Here is a 24,022-nt window from a genome sequence, read left to right on the forward strand (position 1 = left end):
GTAGGTGCCACCCCCATTGCCCTATCCTGTCACTGTGGCTGGGCACCCCCAACAGCTCAGGGTGTGGGGAGCAGGGTGTGGGGAGTAGGGTGTGAGGTGCAGAATACAGGGGATGGGAGCAGCAAAGCTGGACCAAGAGGGGTGCAAGGGGTTGTGCTGTGAAGGCCCTTCACAGCAGCACAATTTCCTGGGATGCCAGCCCTGCCAACCCCAATATCTGGACCCTGGCAGATGGGTCCCCAGAACTCCCCAACCCTGGCACAGGGATCTCCACAGAATCCTGGGGTGCCCCAGCCCTGCAGGCCCAGCAGCACTGGAGCCGAGAGAGAGGTACTTCCAGGGGGTGCACAGCACAGCCAACTTGTAGCATGACTGGGAGCTGTGAGGCTGGCACCCTGGGAGGACACCCTACCACAGCATCCCCTGTGAGGAGATAGATTTGCCTCGTTACAGTTTAAGGGCTCACAATGCTTCAATGATCTCTGCATAGGGGAGATTTTCAAAGCCTGGGCCCAAGGTTATGCTACTGATAGTGGACACAAAGGGTGCAGAACTTCCCACTAGGCAGAACTCCTAAGATAAGTACAAAACTAACAAAGTCAACTCAGCAACTGTGCAAAAAAGCACAGCCTCGCTTGCTTGTGATGGTGTCTCCAGCGATTGCTCTGGCCTTCCTCCCCTTCATTGTCACCCTGCTGATCCGGTACCGGCACTACCTCATGCTGCTATACCGGGCAGTGCTGGTGGCCTGGCTGCGGGACCGGCTCACTGGCACCTCACGGGAGCAGCGTGCCTTCCAGTACCTGCTGGCCCATGCCATCCCTGGGGACCCTCACCACATCCTCCAGACCTTCGATCAGTGGTGCTACCACTGTGAGCACCTCAGCTGTGTGGGGCCTGACAAAGGTGAGTGCCACCCTTGCTTTTCCACACCACACAGGGCATGGCACTGCCAGCATAGCCACAGTACCACTGGCACGCCATGGCACCATTGGCATGGCCATGACATCAGTGACATGGCTGTGATAGTGTTGGTGTGATCACAGCACCATTGGCATGGTGGTGGCATTGTTGATACAGCCATAGTATTGTTGGCATGATTATGGCACCAGTGACATGGCCATTGCACTGCCAGCACAGCCATGGCACTGTTGGTATGGCTATGGCATCACTGACCTGGCTGTGGCATTTTAGCATGGCTCTCCTCCATCCCACTGGGCACTGGGAACTGCTTGGCACCTTTGCCCTGCCCAGGGCTGGGGTGGCACAGATTGGTGGGTGCTGAGAGGCACATGCCATGTCAGGGCGGATCGTGGAGCGGGTGCTGTTGGAGCGGGCACCACTGCGGGTGCTGGAGCTGGGCACATACTGTGGCTATGGCACCGTGCTGCTGGCACAGGGGCTGCCCCCAGGTGCCCGCCTCTACACCATCGAGGGGGACCCCCGACACGCTGCTGTGGCCGAGAAGGTCATCCGCCTGGCCGGCTTCAGTGAGCAGACGGTGAGCACCCACATACTGGGATAAAGCCCAGCTCTGCACATGAAACCAGTGAGGAGATGGGTGGGGGTCCTTTGTTGCTGTGGCAGGGACTGCGGCACCTGCTGGGTAGTATATGTGGGAAGAGAAAGATCCTGTCCCATGTGGACCTCTCACCACCCTGTAAAGCAGGGTGGTGGGTGGGCACCCTGACACCCTGCCCCAGTGACTGAGGGTGATGCAGCACAGGTGGAGCTGATTGTGGGCCCCTCGGAGGAGGTGATACCCCGCCTGCGGGAGAAGCATGGCCTGATGAATGCCAACTTGGTCTTCATGGATCACTGGAAACGCTGCTACCTGCGGGATCTACGGCTGCTGGAAAGCCACCAGCTGCTAGCTGAGGGGGCCACCATCCTAGCTGATAATGTCCTCTTCCCTGGGGCACCTCACTTCCTGCAGTATGCCAAGACATGCGGCAAATACCACTGCAAGGTGCACCGTGCTAGCCTGGAGTACTTCCGCGCCATTCCTGATGGTATCGCCGAGCTCCGCTACACCGGTACCCGCTGAGCGGGCGGCGAGCTTCTGCCTTGTGGTGGCCACAGTTACTGCAGGAGTGCCAGGTCCCCAACCCCCTGCCTTGGCTTCAACATGAACTCTGGAGAAAAGGCAGTAGTTGCTGTGGTCTGTGGTGGGGGGCAATGGGTAATGAGGGGCTCATTCCCTGTAGTGCTTCTGCCTGCACTGCACAGGGAGATCTGCTAGGTGCACCAGTGAATGGTGGGGAGCAGCCCTGCACTTGCCTGGGTGGTACCCCCTGCCTGCCCTGGTGGCCTCAGACACCAGATTTGGGGTTGTTTTCTTGAAAACTGAGTTTATTAGAAAAGATGTGTCAGTTCCAGTATGCCAGGTGGCAGTTTCTCCTCTGGCTCCCCTGGGGGGCTTCCCTCTGAACCTCCTGCCCCACACAGCACCCATGGAAGGAAGAGCTTCACTGAACTGTCCCCCAGAGCCATGGAGGGCAAAGGCTCTCCCCCAGCCTCTGTTTTGGTGTGGTTGTGGCAGAATCAGATCATCCACTGGTCCTGATCCTGCTCTGTCCCCTCCATGTCCACCTGGGAAAGAAAGAGGTTTAAGATCTTCCCCAGAGCAAGAACTTAACAGAGGGCATGAAGGAGAGAAGACAGACCCTGGAGCTCATGCTCAGGGTCCCACACACTTCACATCCCGTGCTTTGGGGGTCTCACACTATTTACCTCATTGATCTCCCCATCATCAGGAGACTCATTATAATCATTCATCTCATCCATATCCTGCATGTCTTCATCATCTTCTGAGTCCTCTTCACTGTCTTCATCATCTTCATCATCCTCCTCCTCTTCCTCATCATAGTGCTGTGGACACAACAGCTCCAGCAACCCCATATGCCCCTCAAGCCCTGTGGCAACCCCCCATTTCCCTGCCCACACACCCACCTCGGATGCTGGCTTTCCTATGGGCACCAAGTTGTTGTCCTTCTCAGCAATGCTCTGGAGCTGGGGAAGGGAGAGAGGTGGGTGAGCACCCCAACAGCTCCATGATACCCCAGCAAACAGGCCCTTCCAGCTCAGCTGCCGGCTTGTGTCGCTTACTGACCAGACCTATTTCCAGCTGGAGTCTTGCTGCCTCCCTGGCATCTCCCAGCCAAGCAGGGAAGAGCAGCTCGACATCTGCCTGAACACCCTGGCACCAAGCAGGGTGGTCCCAATGACACTCTGGGGCTGAGAGGGTTCGAGGTATCCCCATGTGTGGCATCAGAAGCCCAAACACAAAGCTTATGTATTTCTTTATCAAAAAGTAACCAAATCTGGGACATCTGATCAGCCAGACGAACATAACCACAGCAGATAATTAAAGCTCAATTAAAATACGTCAGCACCTCCCACCCAGAGAGACTTGGAACCTCTTCTACGTGCTGAGGTTTTAATTGATTTAAACTTTATTATTTAATTATAAAAACTTAATTACTGATTTTTTTTAACTTTAATCGAATAGATGTTCTTCCCCCCATACTCAGGGGCACTGCAGCACAAAACCACGCTCACAGCGCAAACACTTGTCAATTACCAGGATCAGAAATCGCTCCCTGCCTCCCTAGGGAGATTAGTTAATTAATTAATTGGGAGCTAGTGCAGGAGCCTCGGTTCAGCAGCACCTTATTAATTAACCCCTACACAGTAAAACGGGGAGCTCCGGTAACAGCCCGCACCGAGCCAGCGTGACACACGGATGACGGACACGAGAGTAGCGGTGCCCGAGCCGGCAACACCGGCACAAGACGCTGAAACATGGGCACAGTCGGTGAACACGTGGGGGGAGCGACGCAGCGGAGGAGCCCCGTATCCCGGGACGCCCGCGAGCCGCCACCTCGGGCACTGGCGCGGGGCTGCAACGAGTACCGCGGCCGTACCCGCTGAAGGAGCGGGGCCCACTTCCCCAGCCCCGAAGCCGTTCCCGGCCTCCTGACACCCGGCCCCACGTCTCCCCCCTACCCCGGTGCCCACCCAGGCCTGGTGCTGCTGCTCCTGCTGCTGCAGCTCGGTCTCGTCAACGCACGGCCGGTCGAGGTTGAACCAGAGGGACTCGGTGAGGCGGGGCAGGAGGGAGGGGAACATCGTAGACATGGCAGGACAGCGCCAGCCCCCGAGCTGGAAGTGGAGTCCAACCCGGAACCAGTTACAGGGCACGGAGCATGCGCAGAGAGAGAGGGGTGATGCCTGGCAGGGCCAGGCCCACAAGAGGGAGAACGGGTGGGGCGTGGCCTAGGGCGCCGTCTGGGGGCGTGGCGCCATCTGATTGACAGGCGTTTCCCCTCACCCACCCGTGCGTCCGAGTCTGGGGCCACTGTGACGGCCCGGGCATACGTGACCAGCCCCGGAGTTATTTGTGACCCCAATGAGAAGGATCTGTGACCCTCGTCAGGGGGTATTTGTGATCCCCACGGAATATCTGTGCCCCCCCTTGGGGTATTTGTGACTAATGGTGGGTATGTCACCCCCACAGGTACCAGTGACCCCAGTGAGGAGGTATCTGTGATCCCGATGGGGTATCTGCTCCTTTGGGGGCAACTGTCATCCATGGGTGGGGTTATCTTCCCCCCTCCTCCGGGCATCTGTGATCCCCGGGGCATGTCTGGCCCCCACATCATGTGTAACCTTGGAAGTATCTGCCCCTTGCAGAGTATCTTCTCTCCCTGCCCCCCCCAGGCATGTCTTACCTGGGAGCGTTTCTGTCCCTCCCGAGCCACAGGTGACTGCTCTCCTGCAGGGTATCTGCTCCCCCCTCCATGGGGGCATCTATGATCCCCTGGAATACCTGTAATTCAATGAGGGGTACTTGCCTCTACCCTGTGGCCATCTGTGACACCACGGGGGGTACCTGTCCCTGCCAGCAACATCTCTTACTCATTGTGGTGTTCCCCCCCAGTCACTCATAGGGACCCTGTGGTATTGGGGGCCAGGTCCTGCCCCTTGTGCTGGTTTCAGGGAATCAGGCCACCTCCCATGGGAGGGAAGGAAAAACAGCCTTAAGTGGATTTTGGCTGGTGTTGGCCCCAGCCTGGCGCCAGGAGGATGAATCCCAGCTGCATATGGGGCTGATGAGGGGCCAGGATGGGCATGAGTGTCAATCCAGGACACAGTGGGGTGCCAGGGCGGGATGCACTGTCTTCTCCGTGTCCTCAGTGCTGCCCAATCTGCTGCATTCCCACATCCCGTGATCAGCGGCCACGGGTTGTGCTGCACCACGACCTTTGAGATGAGCTGTGCTCATTCCACAGCACCTGGAGCCCAGCTGCCCTCCAGGTAAGAGCCTCGATCCCCTGGCACCCCCAGGTAAGATCCCTGAACCCACTGTCAGTGGTCGTGGGCAGTGACTATGTGCTGCCACGCTTCCACATGCACAGTGGGGGACTTTGTCCCTGCTGTCACTACGTCTCTCAGTGCTGCCGTCCTGACCTGCTGTTGCCCAGGCAGAGCGATGGCAGCAGTGTTGGCTCTGCTGGTGACCTGGGTAGCTGCCACTGCAGCAGTGACGGTGACACAGGACTCACTGCTCAATGTCTGCATGGATGCCAAGCACCATAAAACAGAGCCTGGCCCTGAGGGGCAGCTCTATGGGCAGGTACGGTCCTCATCCACTGCACCAGCTCCCACTGGTGTCACTTGCTGTGGGGTCACCAGGATGGAGGCTGGAGGGCTCTGTGCCCCAACATGAATTCCATCACCCAGTGTCACCCACCCATGGGCACTGGTGCTTTCCCTGGACCTGCAGCAGGTCCCAGCTGAGCCCTGGTGGGTCCTGATGGGTCCCAGCTGAGCCCCAGCTGCCCCGGTGCAGTGTATCCTCTGGAAGGACAATGCCTGCTGCACTGCCAACACGAGTTTGGAAGCTCACCAGGACCAGTCCTACCTGTACAACTTCAACTGGGACCACTGTGGGGCTATGCCAGAGAAGTGCAAGCGTCACTTCATCCAGGACATGTGTCTCTATGAGTGTTCCCCTAACCTGGGGCCATGGATAGACCAGGTAGGTGAAGACCCCGCCCTCACTCACCCACCAGGATCCCTGGGGTGAACTGGGAAAAACTGGGGGCCCTGCAGGCAGACAGCAGCTGGCGGAAGGAGCGGATCCGGGATGTGCCACTGTGCCAGGAGGACTGTGAGCAGTGGTGGGAGGATTGCCAGGATGCTGTCACCTGCAAGGTCAACTGGCACAAGGGCTGGAACTGGACTACAGGTGAGTGGGGGTTGTAGGGCAGCCCCCATCATGCCTTGACTCTCCTGTGGGTCTCCAGTCACCCTCTATCTTGCTGCAGGGGAGGTTGTATCCACCCTCCCTGGTGGGTGTGAGTGGGTCCAGGGGTGTGAGGGTCCCCATGGGGTGGGGGTGGCAGCCAGGTGGGAGTCCCCTGTGCATGTGAGTGGGTGTGAGGGTCCCCATGGGGTGGGGGTGGCAGCCAGGTGGGAGTCCCCTGTGCATGTGACTGGGTCAGGGGGTGTGAGGGTCCTCATGGCATGTGGGGTAGACCCTGTGCCACCTTGAGGTCAACTCTCTCTTCCCCAGCAATGCCAGTGAGACCCATCTGCACCCCATGCACAGGGGAACAACACCCATTTCCCAAAGCCCTTCACCCACTTCACCCCCTGCCCACCCCCAGGCACCAACCAGTGTCCCAAGGGTGCCATGTGCCAGAAGTTCAAGTTTGTGTTCCCCACGGCGGCTGCACTCTGTGAGCAGATCTGGTCTGGCTCCTACCGCTACACATCCCACCACCGTGGCAGTGGTCGCTGCATCCAGATGTGGTTCGATCCCATGCAGGGGAACCCCAATGCTGTTGTCGCCCAATATTACGCCCATGGCAATGCTCCCCCAAACTCCCCGCTCTCTATCCTGCTGTCCCTGCTGCCCCTCACCCTACTAGCCCTGCTCTGAGCAGGAGGGGCTGCAGGCAGGAGCAGGCAGTAGGTGGTCAGGATGGCCACCAGGCTGCCTTGTGCCACCCCATAGGTTGTCCCCAAGCTGTGTCCCCCCCAAGGCATGTGGCTCATGAATAAATGCTCCTGCCCTGCTTGGTCTTGGGGTGTTGTGGGATGGGTCGGGGGGGCAATAGGATGGCTGAGGGACCTGGGGTTGTCTGCTTGTCTCATCCTGCTTCTGGTGGGGAGATGAGGCAGACATCACTTCTATTTATTTATACCGACCAACCTGGCTACCCAGCACTGCCTCCCCCAAAACCACTGTGCTGGGCAAAGCAGAAGGCACAGGGCTGCCTGCCACTGGGGCCCAGGAGGATGGGATTGCTGAATGTGTCCTGGCACCTGATATGGCTCCAGGGCCCCGGGTGTCACTGCCACCCTGGGGTGCACAGGACGAGACTGGGAAAATGGGGAAAAAGGGGAGGATATCCCGGGGACTCTGAGGTGGGAGCATGGTTGTCAAGGGAGTTCCGCCGGCCTGGAGCCCACCCCAGGTGCCCCTTTTCCCCCCACATGCTCCGTGTTCCCAGCTGTGGGGTGGCACCATCCTGATCCCTGGCCCATGGAGAAGTCCCTGGTTTTGGTGGCGAAACCGGGTCGTGCCCCCCACTTCTTCAGCCCCCGGCCCCAGCTCTGCCCCAGCACGGGCCCCCGTTGCCCACTGCCTGGCTCCCCGGTACCTTCACACTGCCGATGCCTTCATACCACTGTGCTCCTGCTCTTCCCTTCAGTATGCCCCTTAGTGCTCCCCTAGTGTCCCTATCTCTCCAAGTGCTTTCCCCCTCCCAGGTACTCCCCGCCCCGGTGCTTTCCATCCTCTCCGTGCTCCCCAGTGCTGCTGCCCGCTATCCGGTGCTCTCCACCCCTCGATCAGAACCCCCGATGCCCCTCTGGACATCCTACTCATGGCCCCTGATCTGCCCCGGTGCCTCTCAGGTGCGCCCCCCAGGACCCCACCAATGCTCCCCCGTTACCTCACTGGTGCTCCCCCAAGCTCCCCGCTATTGCTCCCCCTGCGGGTCTCCTCCGGTGCCCCTCTCGACCCCCGCGGGTCCCCTCCCGCGATCGCCCTTCCCGGTGGCCATCCCCGGATCTCTCCGGGGGCCACCGATGAGGTACCCAGGAGCCCACGGTGCCCCCAACCCCCGAAGCCCCCGCCTGTCCCCGGGATGTCCCCGTCCCCCACCTTTCCCCGCCCTTGTGCCCGCCCCTCGGCTCCCCCCTCCCCCTCAGAGCGCGGCCCCGCGGCGCGGCCCCGGCGGCGGAGCATGGCGGGAGCGGGGGGCGCGGGAGGAGCGGCCCCTGTGCCGGTGCCCCCCTGGTACCACCGGGACCTGAGCCGGGCGGCGGCCGAGGAGCAGCTGGCGCGGGCCGGGCGGGACGGCAGCTTCCTGGTGCGGGACAGCGAAAGCGTGGCGGGGGCCTACGCGCTCTGCCTGCTGTGAGTAGGGTACGGGCGGGGGTGGTGCCGGGCGGAGACCCACGCGGTACCGGCAGGGCATCGGGGGAGATCCGGGAGCGGCTGTCGGGGGTGACTGGAGGGGGTGCACCGGGAGGGGACGGGCGCGGGGCCGGGGGAGCTGCGGAAGCACGGGCAGGGTGTCGGGGGGAGGACCGGGGCGACCCTGGGAAACAGCAGGTAGGAGGTTGGGGGGGCACCGGCTAGATACCGCCGGAGCTTTGGGGGGATCCCGGGAGAAACGGGGCGGGGTACGAGGGGAGATTCGGGCGTAGGAGTGGAGTGTTCAGGGCGGCACCAGAGGAGCCTCGGGGATGGTCCGAGGAGAGCAGGAGGTTGGGAGGGCAGCCGGGGGTGGGTCCTGGACGAGCAGAGGGGAGGATTTGGGGGAGCGCCAGCCAGGTACCAGGGAGAACACTGGGGCGTCATGGTGGGGTCATTGCAGGGATTCAGGAGAGCACTGAGGTACACAGGGCGGGTGTCCAGGGAAGCACTGGCAGAGGACCGGGAAGAACAGTGGGAGAGGCACCGAGGGCGGGAGGGGGGGCGCCAAGGAAGCACGGGCAGGGGAAGAAGTGGAGATCACTGGAAGGGATCCAGGGGAGCACGCAGGGCACATAAGGGGAGGCTGAAAACATCAAGAGGGCAACAGACAGAGAGGGAAAGCCACCTGAGGGATATAGTGAACATGGGGGTCACCAGTACTGTGGGGGTTGCTACGAGTTTGGGCACAGGGAAGCTGGGACAGCTCTGGTCAGTGGATGTTGGGTGGGGCACAGATATGGGGAGACCTGGGGGTTCAAAGGGACACTGGCACTTCTGGGACATAGGGCACCAGGGGAATGGCACCAGCTGTGGCCTGGGTGTCCCAAGAGACCAGACACCAGCAGACTCTGGAGGGGCTGGGAATCTAAACATTGGGGGATATTGGGCTGGCTCCAGGGGCGCTGTGTCACCCACCCCTGCTACCATGGAGTCTATGAGATGGGGGGCCTGACCCCCACCCCACACTCTTGGGGTCCCTAGCCTACCCATGGCATTGGAGGCAGTGAAGGGAGGGCTCCTGCCCTCATGTCTGGGGGTCCCCAGCCTGGGAAGGGGGGACAGCTCTGTGCCCTTGAGTTGTGCCATGGAACTCCATGGCTCCCAGCTTGTGCCAGGTCACAGGTGAGTGCTGACAGCCTTGGGGGTCCTGAAGTGTCTTTGCCCAGTGGTGCACCCCAGCATCCCCACCATACCTGGGGCCTCTGGCACCTCGTTGTGCTGGGATGCTTCTGGGGCATGCTGCCGGCTCTGCTCAGGCTGGCTACCTGTGCCAGCACCTGGTGCTCAGTGCTGGTCCACTTTTTTGATGTGGTTGTGAGGTGGTGGTGAGGGCACTTGAACTCAAAGTTTTTCTGTGCCCTGAGAGCCTGTGGGAGAATTGGGAGTGCACTGTGAGCTGGCCTGCCCTGGTCTGGGGTACTGTGTGCTGGTGCCACATGCAGTTGCCAGGCATGCAGCCTCCATGGTGGCATAGATGTCCTTCCCCGTGGACAGTGGCAAATGCAGTTTCCCAGCCAAGTGGGCACAGTGTGGCTCTGGGCACTGGCTCCCCACCACAGAGCTGGGCTAGCAAGCAGCACTAGGCACAGCCCTGGGAGAGCATGCAATTCCAGCACCTAATGGTGCCATGTGGCTGGAGGGCATTGTGGCACCAGTGTGGGTGACAGGGGGCTACAGACAGCATTGTGCTATGAGTGTCTAGGTAAGGTGTGTCTCTCTCTGCTTGGTGAGGAGGCCATGGGTGCCACAAGGCTGGCCTGTGGCATTGGGACCATGCAGCATGGCAAAGCCCGTCATGGGGATGCCAAGTTGTCAGGCTGCACTCCAACAAGAACTATTGGGAGTACCTGGTGCTGTGTTCTCACCAGGCACCCCCATTGCCAGTGAGTGGGTGGACAGGGCTGTGGAGCCATTGGCCCCAGCTATTCCTGGGGCCCTAAAAATAGCTGCAGAATCAGGAGGAGGAAAGGGAACTACAGCAGGATCCCGGCAGCGTCGGCTTCCTTTAACCCTCCCACTGGTGCACCATGGACTCACTGGGCTGGATGTGGCACACCAGGACATCTCACTGTGCCCTTGCCATGGCACACTGGGGTGTCTCACCATGGCACACCAGGGTGTCACAGTTGTGACCTCACTTTTGCATATTGGGGCATCACTGGAACTCACAGTGCTAGCATATGGCAGTGGCTCCACATGGTGTGCTGACATCACTGGTGAGCAGTGCTAGTGGGGACAGTCCTGGTGTAGTGTCCCACAGGAGCGTGGGAGCTTGGAGCTTCCATCCTGGCTCAGCGCCAGTTCATGGGGGACACCAGTGCCAAGGTGGTGCCAGTGGGCACACGGTATCCCCCTTGCCAGGGTGCCCACATCCTGCTCTTGGTGGAGTGGGATGGTAGGTGCCCCTTTGTCTGCCACAAAGCAGTGGGGATATGGGGTGCCCGCTGTGCTAGCAGGGCTGTGGCAGGGTATTGTGCGTCAGAGCCGGTAGGGGAGTCCCGTTGCTGCCGCATAAAAGCTCTTTGTACCCAAGCCCGGTGCTCTCTGGCCCCCCCTCCCCGTCATTGCTCACCAAAATAGCAGCCGACAACAGTGTGGGACTGGGCAGCCAGGGGGCCCTGTAGTCCCCCTCCACATTACCACCCCCTGTGCTGGGTGTCCCTCCAGCCCCCCCGCCAGTTATCCATAGATAATTCCTTGATGTCCCCCACAGCTGAGGTTCCTCCTAAGGGTCCTGCTTCTTGCCCCTCTGATCTGGAGTTCCACATACTGGTGCTGTGCTGGGGTTCCTCTTGCACCCACATCACACCTCCACTGGTGTTCCTGCTATGGAGACCCCAGTTGTGTATTAGGACTTCCCACAGACACCCCTTATGCTACCCTCATTTGGGGGTGTCTCTTTGTGCCTTCACCCATCCTACCAGCTGGGATTCTCCCACAGACTCCTTTGAGTCTGGGAACCCCTGATCCCTTCACCTACTCTAGCGGGGTTTTCCACACAGCCCCCCCATAGTGGATTCCCATTCAGCTCCCCCACTACCACTTGGAGAGTTCTCCATGCCTCCACCCTCACAATGACCCCTGGGAAGACCCCAACGATGCTGGAGTAGGTCATACCTCCAGAGGAGGCAGGAGAAATGGGGTACCTGCCACTGCAGGGAACGTGGTGGCACCAGGGGACCTGGTGTTGTGGGGTGGTGGCAAGGTAACCAAAACTGTAGGGGGTGGACATGGGGGCATGGCACCCTGTCCAGGGACACAGCACAGCATGGGGGGATGGATGCCGCCTTGTCCCAGTCCTCCAGCCCTGTGTTGAGCTGCCACTGGGGCAGGGGACACAGTATCTGAGTAACCCTGGTGGTGACAGCAGCCTCAATGCTTATGGTGACCTCTGTGGCCAGAGGCCAGCCAAGGAGGCACAGTCCCTGCTGACTGCCCTGGAGGGGGGAGGTCTGGCAGTGCTGAGGCTCCCTGTCTCCTGGAGTCCCTGAAATGGGGAGGGCTTCCAATCCTGCTCCTTGCGCCCACTGATGTTGTCACCCCATCTCTTAGCACAGCCCGTCACCCCCTGCCCCGGGATCACGTCCTTGGTTCCTGTCAGCTTCCACAGGAAAATAAATTGTTTCCTGGTGTCCTGGCTGCCAGCTCCTGCTTGTTCCTGCCAGCTCCTCCCTGTGCTGTGGGCTGGGGACAGTGCCTCTGGCACAGACAGGCAGTGTGGCAGGGGCAGCAGCACTGCCAAGGACATAGTGGTGTCAATTGTGGGGTCGGAGCAAGCAGGGGAGTTACTCTCGGACTCCCAGCTCATCCTGCAAGCATTTTCCCATAGGTTTTCCATGGGTTTCCTGTCAGCTCATTACATTTTGTGGAGAATAGTGGTACTGGAGCTCCTCACTGTTGGTGCTGGTGGAGTAGGGGTCTGACTGGATGAGTACTGAGCATCCCTTCAGGGCAGGCAGGGGCCGTACAGGCAGGTGGGGGGACACCACCCAACCTCCAGCACCCTGATGCCCTCCCTGCTGCCACAGGTTCCAGAAACATGTCCACACCTACCGCATCCTGCCGGACGAGGAGGATTTCCTGGCTGTGCAGGTGAGCAGTGGGGGCATGGGACACCCTCTGGCTCATGGGCAGTGGGGGGTCTCCAGCTCAGCAGTGCTTAGTGTTGACCTCGTGCTGTGAGTTTACCTGTCTCTCTGGCTGTGCTGGGTGGCTGTTCCGGGTTCAGGTCTGGCTGCAATGCCACGTGCATGCCCGGCTGTGCCGGATGGCTTGGCTGTGCCTGTCTTGGCCGGCTGTGACACTGGGTATTTTTAGAGCAACAGAACTCTCTTTGTGCTGGCCAGGCAGGCAGGAAAAGCTGCCCTTGGGGAGGGAGGAGGCCAAGGGATGGTTGCTGCCTGCACCCTGTCAGCGCACCTACCAGCTCTGCAGCCCCTTGCAATAGGCCCTGGTCCCTACCATGGGGTCAGCCCCCCATCTTGCATGGAGGTCCTTGCATGCAGGGGTTCCTGCACAGTGGCATCTCTGCGTAGGAGGATCCCTGCATGAGAGTCTCTGCATATGGGGGTCCCTTCATGGGAACATCCGTGCATGGTGGCAGCTCTGCATGAGGGGATCCTTGCATGGTATTATCCCTGCCTGGGGGTCTCTGCATGGTGGTATCCCTGCCTGGGGAGATTCCTATTTGGAGACATCTCTGCATGGTGGCATCCCTGGATGGTGGGTTCCCTGCTTGGTGGTGTCTCCACCTGGGGGAGTCCAGTGATGCTGGCTGCAGGTGCTGATAGTCCCGGTGTCCCCATGTCCCTGCAGACATCACAGGGGGTGCAGGTGCGGCGCTTCAAGACGCTAAGCGAGCTGATTGCCCTGTACCTGCAGCCCAACCAGGGGCTGGTCTGCACCCTGCTCTTCCCTGTCGAGAGGGAGAAAGAAAAGGAGACCGTGGAGGACAGGGACTACTCAGGTATGGCAGGGTAACATGGGTGGGTGAATAGGGTCCTGAGACCCCTGGGGTAGTAGTAACTGGCCCCCTCGTTGCCCCATTGCAGATGGAGAAGATGAGAAGCCACCGTTGCCACCACGCTCCGGCTCCACCACTTTCTCTGGCACCTCAATGGGGCTTAGCCCCACTGGCCTGGGACCATCTGTGCCAGAGGGGCCAATGGAGAGGTGAGGGTCTGTCTGTCTCCTGCCTGTTCCCTGTCTCCTCCCTGCTGGCTCTCATCCCCTGGGTGCTCTCTCTGTAGCACCAATGGGCTCAGCAGCATCTCTCATGAGTACCTGAAGGGCAGTTACACCATGGATCTGGAGGCAGTGAAGGGAGGGGCCAACAGCCTCCCCCACCTCAACAAGACTCTTGTCACCTCCTGCAAACGGCTGCACAGGTGAATGCCGGACACTGGGACAGATGAAAAGATGGAAGGATGTCTGTGCCACCCAGTGAGCTGGCTCCTCTTGCCTCTCCAGTGAGGTGGACAAGGTGCTGGCAGGGCTGGAGATCCTCTCCAAGGTGTTTGACCAGCAGAGCTCCCCCATGGTCTCCAAGATTCTGCAACAGGTAAAGGGAATATGGGGACACAGCAGTGGCAACCCCCCAGCATGGACTGGGGGTCCATGTGGAGAAACACTATGGAGAAACACCTACCATCCTACCAACACCTACCATCCTACCCCATCCCAGATTGCCAGTGGGCTCTGCCACTTGGGGCGGGGGGAGGCTCTGGTGTTGGTCTGGGGTTCACATCCCAGTGCTGGGGTATCCTGCTGGGGGTTCCAGACAGCAGGGCAGAGTGGAGAGCAGGAGCTGGAGAACCTGGTGCTGAAACTCTCTGTGCTGAAAGATTTCCTGTCTTCCATCGAGAAGAAGGTAAGGCTGGAGATGCAGGGATGGATGGTCTGATGGGGGTGTTCTGAGGGGTCTGGATGAACTGGAGAGACTGTGGGGCTGAGGGCACTGGTGGGACTGGGGCAACTGGCAGAGATTGTTGGGCTGGTGGAGCTGGGGGACTGGGGATGGGCTTGTGGGACTAAGGCACCAGTGGGACTCGGGAGGGCCAGTGGAGCTGGCACTGGTAGGGCTAAGGGGGCCGGTGGGGCCTTGTGGACTGTGAGGGCTGCTGGGGCTTGGAAGATTGGTGGGAGTGGAGGGGTTGGTGGAGCTGGGGGACTGGTGGGCTCTCAGCTGACCCTGCTGTGCCTCTGGCAGGCACTGAAGGCCCTGCAGGAGGTGAGCTCAGCCACCCCTGCCACCCCCCCTCAACCCCTCTCCCGCAAGGCCAAGAGCATCCCAGTGCAGACCTTTGAGGTGAGCCCTGCCCTACCCCCTGCCCTAACAAGTTTTGAAGTTTTGAGGGTATTTCAGCATCAACTGGGTACCTCCGGTGTGACACTGAGAGCACAGACCCCTAGGTGTTTCTGGGGGAAGCCAGATGCCAGACAGGGTGCTGGGGTGTCCCCTGTTTCCTCCCTCATCCCAGTGTCCCCTGGCAGGTGAAGCTGGATATTACCCTGGGGGACCTGACCAAGATTGGGAAGTCACAGAAGTACACGCTGAGTGTGGATGTGGAGGGGGGTAAACTAGTGGTGCTGAAGAAGCAGAAGGACTCCCAGGAGGACTGGAACACCTTCACCCATGACAAGAGTGAGTGGGGAGGTGTCCGGGGGCAGGGGGCAGCACCCATGGGACTCCCTTTGCGCTGGGAAGCATCCCTGTGAGGCTCAGTGGTGAGCTGGAAGCTGGGGGATTTCCTCATGCTGGGGATGTCCCCATCTTGGGAGTTCCCCAAAGCATGGACTGGGGGGGGGGGGTTCCAGCACCCAGCTTGCACCCAGCACCCTCTCAGTTCTTCCCACTCCTCCTCAGTCCGGCAGCTGATCAAGTCACAGCGGGTGCAGAACAAACTGGGCATCGTTTTTGAGAAGGAAAAGGATAAAACGCAACGGAAAGACTTTGTTTTTGTCAGTGCTCGGGTGGGTAATGCTCAGCTGGAGGTGGGCGGTGGACAAGGGGTCCCTTGTAGGGATGGGGTGGGGCAGGATTTAACCCCTGGGCCCTGGTAGGGCTCAGAGACAGGCACTGGGTACCGGTGCCTGATGGCTGGTTGATGTCCCTGGGGCGGTCCCCCATGCCCAGAAGGTGCCAGCTTTGGCTGAGCCAAAGCAGGGGGCGAGATAGGGTTGTAGGGAGCCCCTCTACCCCTCCTTCACTGCCCCCTTCTGCAGAAGCGTGAGGCCTTCTGTCAGCTTCTGCAGCTGATGAAGAACAAGCATTCTCACCAGGATGAGCCTGACATGATCTCTGTCTTCATTGGCACCTGGAACATGGGTGAGCAGGGCCAGGGGCAGCCCTTGGTGGGGTGTCAAGGCCCTGAGGTCTCCCTAACTGTGCTGCCCCTCCTGCAGGCAGTGTTCCCCCCCCCAAAAACATCAATTCGTGGGTCACCTCCAAGGGATTGGGCAAAACCCTGGATGAGGTGACAATGGCCATACCACATGACATCTACGTCTTCGGCACCCAGGAGAACTCTCTGGGAGACAAGGAGTGGGTGGATTTTCTGCGCACTGTTCTCAAAGACTTCACAGAGGTTGAGTACCGCCCGGTAAGAACCAGGGGGTCCAGGGGACCTTGGGGGCTGTGGGGTGCAGGCAGTGGTGGGTGGTGGAGGTGTGTGATGCTCAGTGTCCCAGGGGTGGCTGTGCTCTGGCTCTGTGACACCAGCTTCTTCTGGGGTGCTCTCATGGTGCTGGGTGGCTGTGGGTGCTCCAGGTCTGCTGACACAAGGTATTTTGGGGTGGTCTCCTGGTGCTGGATAGCTGTGGATACTGATTGATGGTTGTGGGATTCCATGGGGAACAGCCCTTGGTGGGAGAGGCTGGGATGAAGCAGTAATGAGCATCCCCTGTGGACACACCAGAGGGGCCCCCATGGCCCCAGGGGGCCCCAGCACATGCTGGCAGGGGGCTGAGGGTGCTGGCACCCACAGGTGGCCATGCAGTCCCTGTGGAACATCAAGGTGGTGGTGCTGGTGAAGCCAGAGCACGAGAACCGCATCAGCCATGTCAGCACCTCCAGCGTCAAGACAGGGATCGCCAACACCCTGGGTAGGGCCACAGCAGGGCATAGAGGGACATGGGGTATGCACTGCAGTGGAGGGAGTCCTGTGGTATCTGCACCATGGGGGGGGGTTCTTTCGTTGCATGTGTTGCATGAGGAGGAGTCTCAACATGTGTACCTTGCATGGGGAGGAGTCCTGGTATGTGGGCATTGCATGGGGAGGGGTCCCAGAGTGTGTGTTGCACAAGGAGGTGTCCTGACGCATGTTGCACGTGGAGGGGTCTTGTTGATGCACAAGGAGGGGTCCTAGAGCACGGGTGTTTCATGAGGAGGGCTTTGTGTGCAGTGCACAGGGAAGGTTCTGGGAATGTGCCTTGCATGAGGAGGCCCTGGATAAGTGTGCTTTGCACGAGGGGGACTCTGGGGGCTGTGTTTCATGAGGAGGCCTCTCAGCGTGTGCCAGGCTGCACATGCCTATGCTGGCTGGCCAGGTGGGGACTGTGCCCCATCATTGTGACATGGGGCCGGCTGGGTGTCTGTCCCCAAGGTAGAATCAGGGGTTGCCTGATCCCAGCCCATGTCCCCATTTCCTCACAGGGAACAAGGGCGCTGTGGGTGTCTCCTTCATGTTCAATGGCACCTCCTTTGGCTTTGTCAATTGCCACCTCACCTCTGGCAACGAGAAGACGGCACGGTGAGCACCCCTACCCTGGGCTGGGCCAGGACAGGGCTGTCACTGCTGTCCTCATGTCTGTAACACCCTGTCCCTGTGTCCCCTGCTTCAGGAGGAACCAGAACTACCTGGACATCCTGCGCCTACTCTCACTGGGGGATAAGCAGCTGAGCTCCTTTGACATCTCTCTTCGCTTCACCCACCTCTTCTGGTTCGGGGACCTCAATTACCGCCTAGACATGGACATCCAGGTCAGGGGAAGGGGTGGGTAGAGATGGGAAGGCAGGTGGGAGTGTCAGGGTCCCCCTCCCAGCTCAGTGCCAACACCTTTGTCCCTGCAGGAGATCCTCAACTACATCAGCCGCAAGGATCTGGAACCGCTGCTGAAGGTGGATCAGCTCAATCTAGAGAAGGAGAAGCACAAGGTGTTCCTGCGCTTCGGTGAGGAATGGGGGGCTCCAAGAGGGTCTGGTGGTGCAGGCCCTGCTGTTGGGATTGTCCTGATTCACTGCTGTCCCTGCAGGTGAGGAGGAGATCACCTTCCCCCCAACCTACCGCTATGAGCGGGGCTCCCGGGACACCTATGTCTGGCACAAGCAGAAGCCCACAGGGGTAGGTGCTGGGGTAGAGGGAGTTGGGGGGAGTGGAGGACACCATAATCTAAACCCTCATCCACTCCCCACCCTTGTCAGGTGCGTACCAACGTGCCGTCTTGGTGTGACCGCATCCTCTGGAAGTCCTACCCTGAGACTCATGTCAACTGCAACGCTTATGGTGAGCAGTGTAACCACCCCCAGCACTCTCGTCCCTGTTCTGGGGACAATCCCCCCCTTCATCCTGACTTCTTCCCCATTCCCGGCTGCAGGGTGCACAGATGACATTGTCACCAGTGACCACTCACCGGTCTTCGGCTCCTTTGAAGTGGGAGTGACATCCCAGTTCATTTCCAAAAAAGGTGCCTATGCCCAAGGGGATACTTCACTGTCCCCTGCCCCTCCATGGTCCAACCTCTCCATTTTGATGGAGAGGTTAGATTGTGGTGTCCCAGGGGGATTCCAATGCCTCGCCTCTCCATGGAGGGCTCTCTAAGTCCTCAGAGCAGGCATACATTGAGTTCGAGAGCATAGAAGCCATTGTGAAGACTTCCAGTCGCACCAAGTTTTTCATTGAGTTCTACTCTACCTGCCTGGAAGGTGAGGACTGGAATGGCAGTGGGGGGTCCCAAAGGGCTTGAGAGGGGTCCCAGGAAGCTCATGGTATCCTGGAAGGCTCAAGGATTGATGCCATGTCCTGCTACCACCACAGAGTTCAAGAAGAGCTTTGAGAACGACAGCCAGAGCAGTGACAACATCAACTTCCTCAAGGTGCAGTGGTCATCCCGGCAACTGCCTACGGTGAGGAGGGGCTGGGGGCTGACAGGGTGGGTGCTGGGGGAAGCTGAAGACAGGGAGACCCCCACTCAGTGCCAGCACCCCATTCCCTTGACCACAGCTGAAGCCCATCCTCTCCGAGATTGAGTACCTGCAGGACCAGCACCTCTTGCTCACTGTCAAATCCCTTGATGGTTACGAGTCCTACGGTGAGTGTCCGCTCCTGCACCGTGCCAGCACCGGTGGGTCCGTGGGGTGCAGACCCCCAACCTCCCCCACTGTCACCCCCAGGGGAGTGTGTAATTGCCCTGAAGTCAATGATTGGCAGCACAGCGCAGCAGTTCCTCACCTACCTGTCCCACCGCGGTGAGGAGACTGGCAACATCCGTGGCTCCATGAAGGTCCGGGTGCCCACGGAGCGCCTGGGCACCCGCGAGAGGCTCTATGGTGAGGACCCCTCACCCCAGGGGGGACACTGGGGAGAGGACTCCTCCACTGAGCCCCTGTTCCCTGGCAGAGTGGATCAGTGTCGATAAGGATGAGACGACAGCCAGCAAAGGGAAGGTGCTGCTAGGTGCCAGGGCCACCCAGGACAATGCCAAGTATGGGGGACAGGGCTTGGCAGGGTGGGGGGCACTGGTTCCTTGGGATCGGGAGGCCTGAGGGATTTACCTGAGCACAGATACTGCTCAGAGTATCCCTCTAGGTTGTTGTGTGGGATGTGACTGGAGACAGTACTGATGCCAGTTTTGTGCCACACAGGGCAGGGATGGGACTCTGAGCCTCTGAATGTGGCTCTGGCTGTGTTTTGGTGGCTGAACCCTGTCCTAGAGGGCAGAGCCCCATCCTGGGGGTCTGAGCCCTTACCTGGGCTGCTGAGACCCATCCCACGGGGTCTGAACTTTGTCTTGGGTGATCTGAGCCCTGTCCTGCGGGTCTGAACCCCGTTGTGGACGTTCAAGCCCCATGGGGCACCCAACACCTCCTGTTGCCAGGTCTGTGGGGCGGAAGCCCACCAGTGCTGAGCTCCCCACCACCATCCTGGCGAAGCTCCCAGAGGAGCCCGAGAAGAGCAGCACCGCGGCAGCACCGCGTCCCCCTGCTGCACACCGCTGCACCCCCAGGGATGAGGCCACCCCAAGCTGGTGAGGGAGAATAGGCAGGGCTGGGGGCGGGGATTGGTCTGGGGGTGCCACACTCAACCCTGTCCCCTTAGGTCCAAGGCGGAGGCAATGCCAGAGCTGTCAGGGGGTCCCCTGAAGAACAGCTTCAACAACCCAGCATACTACGTGCTGGAGGGGGTTCCCCACCAGCTGTTGGTGCAAGGGGACCCCGGCAAGTACCCCAAGGCCAAGGTGCAGCTGGCAGTGCCGGAGCGCTGCCAGTGCCCCTCGGCATGCTGTGGTGGTGAGAGTGATGAGGAAGAGGACCTCGGCACCCTCAACCTGCCACCGCCGGATTTTCCCCCACCGCCACTGCCGCGGGAGCTGGAGCTCCCACCAAACACCTTCTTTGGCTCCACCAAGGAGCTGCTGGTATCCAGCGGGTGTGAGGACCCCAAATCCCACCCTGCTGCCTTCGGAGAGGCTCCCCTGCCCAAGCTGCACCCCCGGCCACCCCCAGCCACCACGGCTGGGTTTGGGATGGAGGGGGCTGGTGGGATGCCTGTTACTGGGGTGCTACCTGCAGCTGGGGGGCTGCCCACTCCTGGGGGCCTGCCGGGAGGGCTGCTGGATGACCGCTCCTGCTCGGTGCTGCAGATGGCCAAGACACTGAGTGAGGTGGACTACGGGGGTAAGAAGGGGAGGGTGGTCCCCCCACCACCACTGCTGGCCAAGGGGGCATTGCCTCCCCGCTGCCTGCACCCTGACTATGGCCACCCCCTTGCCTTCCCTCCCCACTCCATCCAGGAGAGCATCCAGGAGGACCTGGCTGAGGAGGTGGGTGATACAGGGTGGGTGGGGGTCCTCAGCACCTCAGTTGGGGCTCCCTTTGGGGTGCTCCATGGTGCTGAGGCTGTTGGGGTGCAGGTGCTGGGCCGTGGTGTGGGCACCGTGCCTGGTGTGGGCGAGTGGTTGCGGGCGCTGGGGCTGGAGCGGTACGAGGAGGGGCTGGTGCGCAATGGCTGGGATGACCTGGAGTTCCTCAGGTGAGCAGCCCCCCAAAACGGTGGGGAGGGACCCCCACCCACTCCCACCACCAGCCTGGCCAGCCCCAGTGAGTCCATGACTTCCCCAGGGGGTCATAGTGATCCCTGGGTTCTTGGGAGGTCTGTTGGAGTGCTGCCCTTGATAGTCCTCACTATCCCCGGGGGTTCCCCACTGCCTACTGTGGGTCTCCACTTCCCCTGGGAGTCCCCACTGCCCCTAGAGGGCCTCATTTCCCCCAAAGATTCTGTGCTGCCCTGGGGCCACCATTGCTCTCATAGGTCCCTGCTGCCCCTGAGTGTCTCCACTGCTCCCACGTGCCCTTTGCCTCTCGGGATCCCCACTGCCCCCTGAGGGTCACAAAACCCCACAGGAGGGACAGGTGTGCACCCAGCAACCTGAGTGGGGGCCCTAGCACTCCCAGGTGGGGACCCCACCCGAGTCTGGGGTGCCCCTCAGGGTCAGAGAGCCCCATATTTGTGCCTCATTCCCAGTGACATCACAGAGGAAGACCTGGAGGAAGCTGGAGTGCTGGAGCCTGGCCACAAGCGCGTCCTTCTGGAGAGCCTCCAGCTCCGCAAGTAGCTGCCACCGCACATCCAGCATCCCGTGCTTGCCATGGGCCAGCATCCCAGATCCTGTGGCTGCACATTCTGCGTCCTGCAGCCCAGCATCCCAAATCCTGCAGCCCCGTGTCTCAGACCTTGCAGTTGTGTGTCCTGTGGCCCAGCATCCTGCATCCCACAGATGCACATCCTGGATCCCATGGCTGTGCATTCTGCATCCTGCTGCCACATATCCTGGACCCTGTGGCCCTGCATCCTGCAGCTGAGCATCCCAGATCCTGCGGCCATGCATCCCAGATCCCCCAGATCCTGTGGCCATGTGTCCTCAGCCCAGTATCCTGTGGCCACATATCCTGGGTCCCATGGATGTGCATCCCAGATCCTGCAGCCGTGCATCCTGCAGCTGAGAATCCTTCATCCCAAAGTCCCACATCCTGCATCCGTTCATCCCACCATCACCAGCAGCAAGTGGGAACCCCATGACCTCCACAGCCCGCCCCCCACCCTGGATGCAGGGTAATAGGGTGGGAAGGGGGAGTGGGGAGACAGGGGGTGGTGGGTCCTGGTCAGATAATTTCACATGAGGATCCCTATGGAGTGCCCTCACATTTAAGTTAATTTTTTATTTATTGGGAGAAGGGATGGGGGAAGAGGTGTTTGGGGGTAACCATTGGGATCCTGGCTTCCACCCACTCTCACAGCTAGGAGGAGGCTCTGAGCAAAGTCATGTCTTGACCCAAGTGCCTTCATGATGCCTGGGATGGGATGGGATGGGATGGGATGGGATGGGATGGGATGGGATGGGATGGGATGGGATGGCTCAGCCAGCCCCCATAGACAACACTAGGCACAGCTCAGGGTCCCCGTCCCGAGCTCTAATGATGCTGTCCCCACCCTGATGGTCCCATCCCCACTGTGAGGGTTCCTGTCTCTACCCTAGGCATCCCTGTCCCCACCCCAGGGCACCTGTCCCCCCGAGGGTCCCTGTCGCCAAGATGGATGTCCCACTCCCACCCTGGAATATCCCCATCCCCATCCAGGGGGTGCCTGTCACCATCACTGGGGGTCCTATCCCCTTGCTATAGGTCCCTGTCTCAGCTTCAGAGGATCCTGTCCCCAGCCTGGACCTCATATCTACACATCAGGGGTTCTACCCACACTCTGATGATCCCCATCCCTGCCCTGGATGTGCTGTCCCCACCCCTGGGGGTTCCTGTCCCCATCTCCAGAGGTTCCATCTCCACCCCAGGTGTCCCTGTCACCATTCCTGGGGGTCCCATCCCCACCATGGTGGTCCCTGTTTCCACTTTGGGGGTGCTGTCCCCACCTTGGGGGTGCTGCCTTCATTCCCAGGGGTCCCGCTCCCACTGTGAGGGTCCATCCCTGGGGTCCTATCATCCCTATACTGTGGATTCTGTCCCTACGCCTGGGGTCCCTTTCCCTACCATGAGAGGTCCCATTCCCATGTGGCAGGGTCCCCAGCCCCACTCTGGAAGTGCCTGTCCCCATGCTGGGAGTCCCATCCCCAGACTGGGAATCCTGTCACAGCAGAGCCAGATAAGTGCCTTCCCCCAGAGCCCACTCCCCACCACCAGTGCCTCCAGGGCATATCCCCCACTCCCACCCACTTTGCCCATTAGGTACTTGCTGGGTCTGTCCGCCCCCCGGGGGTTTGTGTTGCCCTTGGGGACAGTGGGGCTGGCAGCCAGGTCTCCTTGTGGGTGCTCAGCCCCCAGCCTTGCCAAGTATCCTTCCAGGAGGGTCCCCAGGGTGGGAGTCCCCAGGACAGGGGTCCTCCCACAGTGCCTTCCCCACTGGGATGCTCCCTCCAGGCTCTCCCTGTCCTCGGGGGATGGGGGTGATGCTATCCCCAGATCCCCCAACCCCTCACTCTGGCTGAGATGAAGGATGGGCCAGGCGCCCCTGGCATCCCCCAACATCCCCCCTCTGTTACTGGGGTGTTTGGTGTGAACTTCCCCTCACTAAACCCCCAGCTCCTGTGTTTGGAGGCGTTTGGTAAATCTGGAGTGATTTTTATCATGTTCATGCAATGGGTGTGGTGGAGCTCTCAGCGTGGCAAGGCGGGAAGAGTCTGGGGGAGGGGGGCAAGATGGGGAACCCAGGGGGAAGAATTGCGTCCCAGCATAATCTGTGACCGCTCCAAGCTGACTGTACTGGTCCTAGCAAGGTGGGGACCAGGTCCCTTGTCCCCTTCTTGCCCATCTTGGGTACCTCAGACCACTCCCCCAATAGCCTGTCATGCTCCTTGACACCATCCCAATGCCCCCAAGGCCTTCTTCATCATCACCCCCACAGAGGGCCCCTAGAGGTCAGGGAGGCTATGTGGAGTACCCCTCACCCCACTTGAGGGGGTTTCCCATGGGGTGCCCCTTCAGCTTCCTACAGCTGCTTGGGGTCTTTGAGTGGGGGGCACCCAAAATAATCCCTAAGGTGCTGGGGGTTTGTGGCATCATCTGGGGGGTTCTGGTGCGTCTCAGAGGGTCCAGGGGTGGGGACTATGCAGCCCCCCCACCCCTGCAACCCTTGGTGGGGGTGGGGTGCAACAAGGGCTGAGGGCCAGCAGCAGTGTCAATAAATTAAGTTTAATTTGGATTAGTGGCATTTGCAAACATGGGTAATAAATTACAGAATGGTTAAAAAAAAAAAACAAAAGAAAAGTGGAGAACCCACCTTGGGGGAGCTGGGAGGGATA

General features: G+C 60.2%; 4 protein-coding genes across 12 annotated transcripts; 3 read left to right on the top strand and 1 right to left on the bottom strand.

The window, feature by feature from the left end:
- The first annotated feature begins 481 nt into the window (after nt 1-481).
- TOMT (transmembrane O-methyltransferase) lies at nt 482-2,267 on the top strand. The gene is made up of 3 exons (XM_053969086.1): nt 482-906; nt 1,305-1,501; nt 1,727-2,267. Exons 1-3 carry the CDS (start codon nt 645-647, stop codon nt 2,045-2,047), a joined length of 780 nt encoding a protein of 259 aa, XP_053825061.1. The 5' UTR covers nt 482-644; the 3' UTR covers nt 2,048-2,267.
- Nucleotides 2,268-2,331: 64 nt separating this feature from the next.
- Nucleotides 2,332-4,226, bottom strand: ANAPC15 (anaphase promoting complex subunit 15). The gene is made up of 4 exons (XM_053969074.1): nt 4,021-4,226; nt 2,953-3,012; nt 2,734-2,871; nt 2,332-2,592 (listed from the first exon to the last, which is right to left on the bottom strand). Exons 1-4 carry the CDS (start codon nt 4,138-4,140, stop codon nt 2,545-2,547), a joined length of 366 nt encoding a protein of 121 aa, XP_053825049.1. The 5' UTR covers nt 4,141-4,226; the 3' UTR covers nt 2,332-2,544.
- Nucleotides 4,227-4,378: 152 nt separating this feature from the next.
- Nucleotides 4,379-7,085, top strand: LOC128802495 (folate receptor alpha-like). 7 transcript variants are annotated; one of them, XM_053968945.1, is made up of 6 exons: nt 4,379-4,498; nt 5,200-5,319; nt 5,458-5,638; nt 5,855-6,043; nt 6,118-6,253; nt 6,675-7,085. In XM_053968945.1, the coding sequence occupies exons 2-6, from the start codon at nt 5,273-5,275 to the stop codon at nt 6,947-6,949; spliced, it is 828 nt and encodes a 275-aa protein (XP_053824920.1). In that variant the 5' UTR covers nt 4,379-4,498; nt 5,200-5,272; the 3' UTR covers nt 6,950-7,085. The 7 variants fall into 7 exon arrangements, with proteins under 7 accessions (XP_053824920.1, XP_053824926.1, XP_053824934.1 ...); XM_053968951.1 differs by having other exon boundaries at nt 5,239-5,319; XM_053968959.1 differs by having other exon boundaries at nt 5,295-5,319; nt 5,487-5,638.
- A 1,151-nt stretch (nt 7,086-8,236) lies between these two features.
- Nucleotides 8,237-23,922, top strand: INPPL1 (inositol polyphosphate phosphatase like 1). Of its 3 annotated transcripts, none has more exons than XM_053935845.1 (28): nt 8,237-8,434; nt 12,526-12,589; nt 13,313-13,463; nt 13,549-13,669; nt 13,747-13,884; nt 13,967-14,057; nt 14,277-14,366; nt 14,706-14,804; nt 14,990-15,140; nt 15,363-15,469; nt 15,722-15,824; nt 15,902-16,098; nt 16,483-16,600; nt 17,151-17,247; nt 17,339-17,477; nt 17,568-17,667; nt 17,750-17,838; nt 17,919-18,000; nt 18,092-18,181; nt 18,306-18,419; nt 18,532-18,620; nt 18,718-18,805; nt 18,888-19,043; nt 19,114-19,198; nt 19,592-19,741; nt 19,813-20,536; nt 20,627-20,745; nt 21,238-23,922. In XM_053935845.1, exons 1-28 carry the CDS (start codon nt 8,262-8,264, stop codon nt 21,326-21,328), a joined length of 3,816 nt encoding a protein of 1,271 aa, XP_053791820.1. In that variant the 5' UTR covers nt 8,237-8,261; the 3' UTR covers nt 21,329-23,922. The 3 variants fall into 3 exon arrangements, with proteins under 3 accessions (XP_053791820.1, XP_053791821.1, XP_053791818.1); XM_053935846.1 differs by lacking the exon at nt 21,238-23,922 and having other exon boundaries at nt 19,813-20,390; nt 20,507-20,536; nt 20,627-20,707; XM_053935843.1 differs by having other exon boundaries at nt 19,813-20,745.
- Nucleotides 23,923-24,022: the final 100 nt, after the last annotated feature.

The sequence above is a fragment of the Vidua chalybeata genome, chromosome 2 (genome assembly GCF_026979565.1).
Source record: "Vidua chalybeata isolate OUT-0048 chromosome 2, bVidCha1 merged haplotype, whole genome shotgun sequence".
Classification (NCBI taxonomy): Eukaryota; Metazoa; Chordata; class Aves; order Passeriformes; family Viduidae; genus Vidua; species Vidua chalybeata.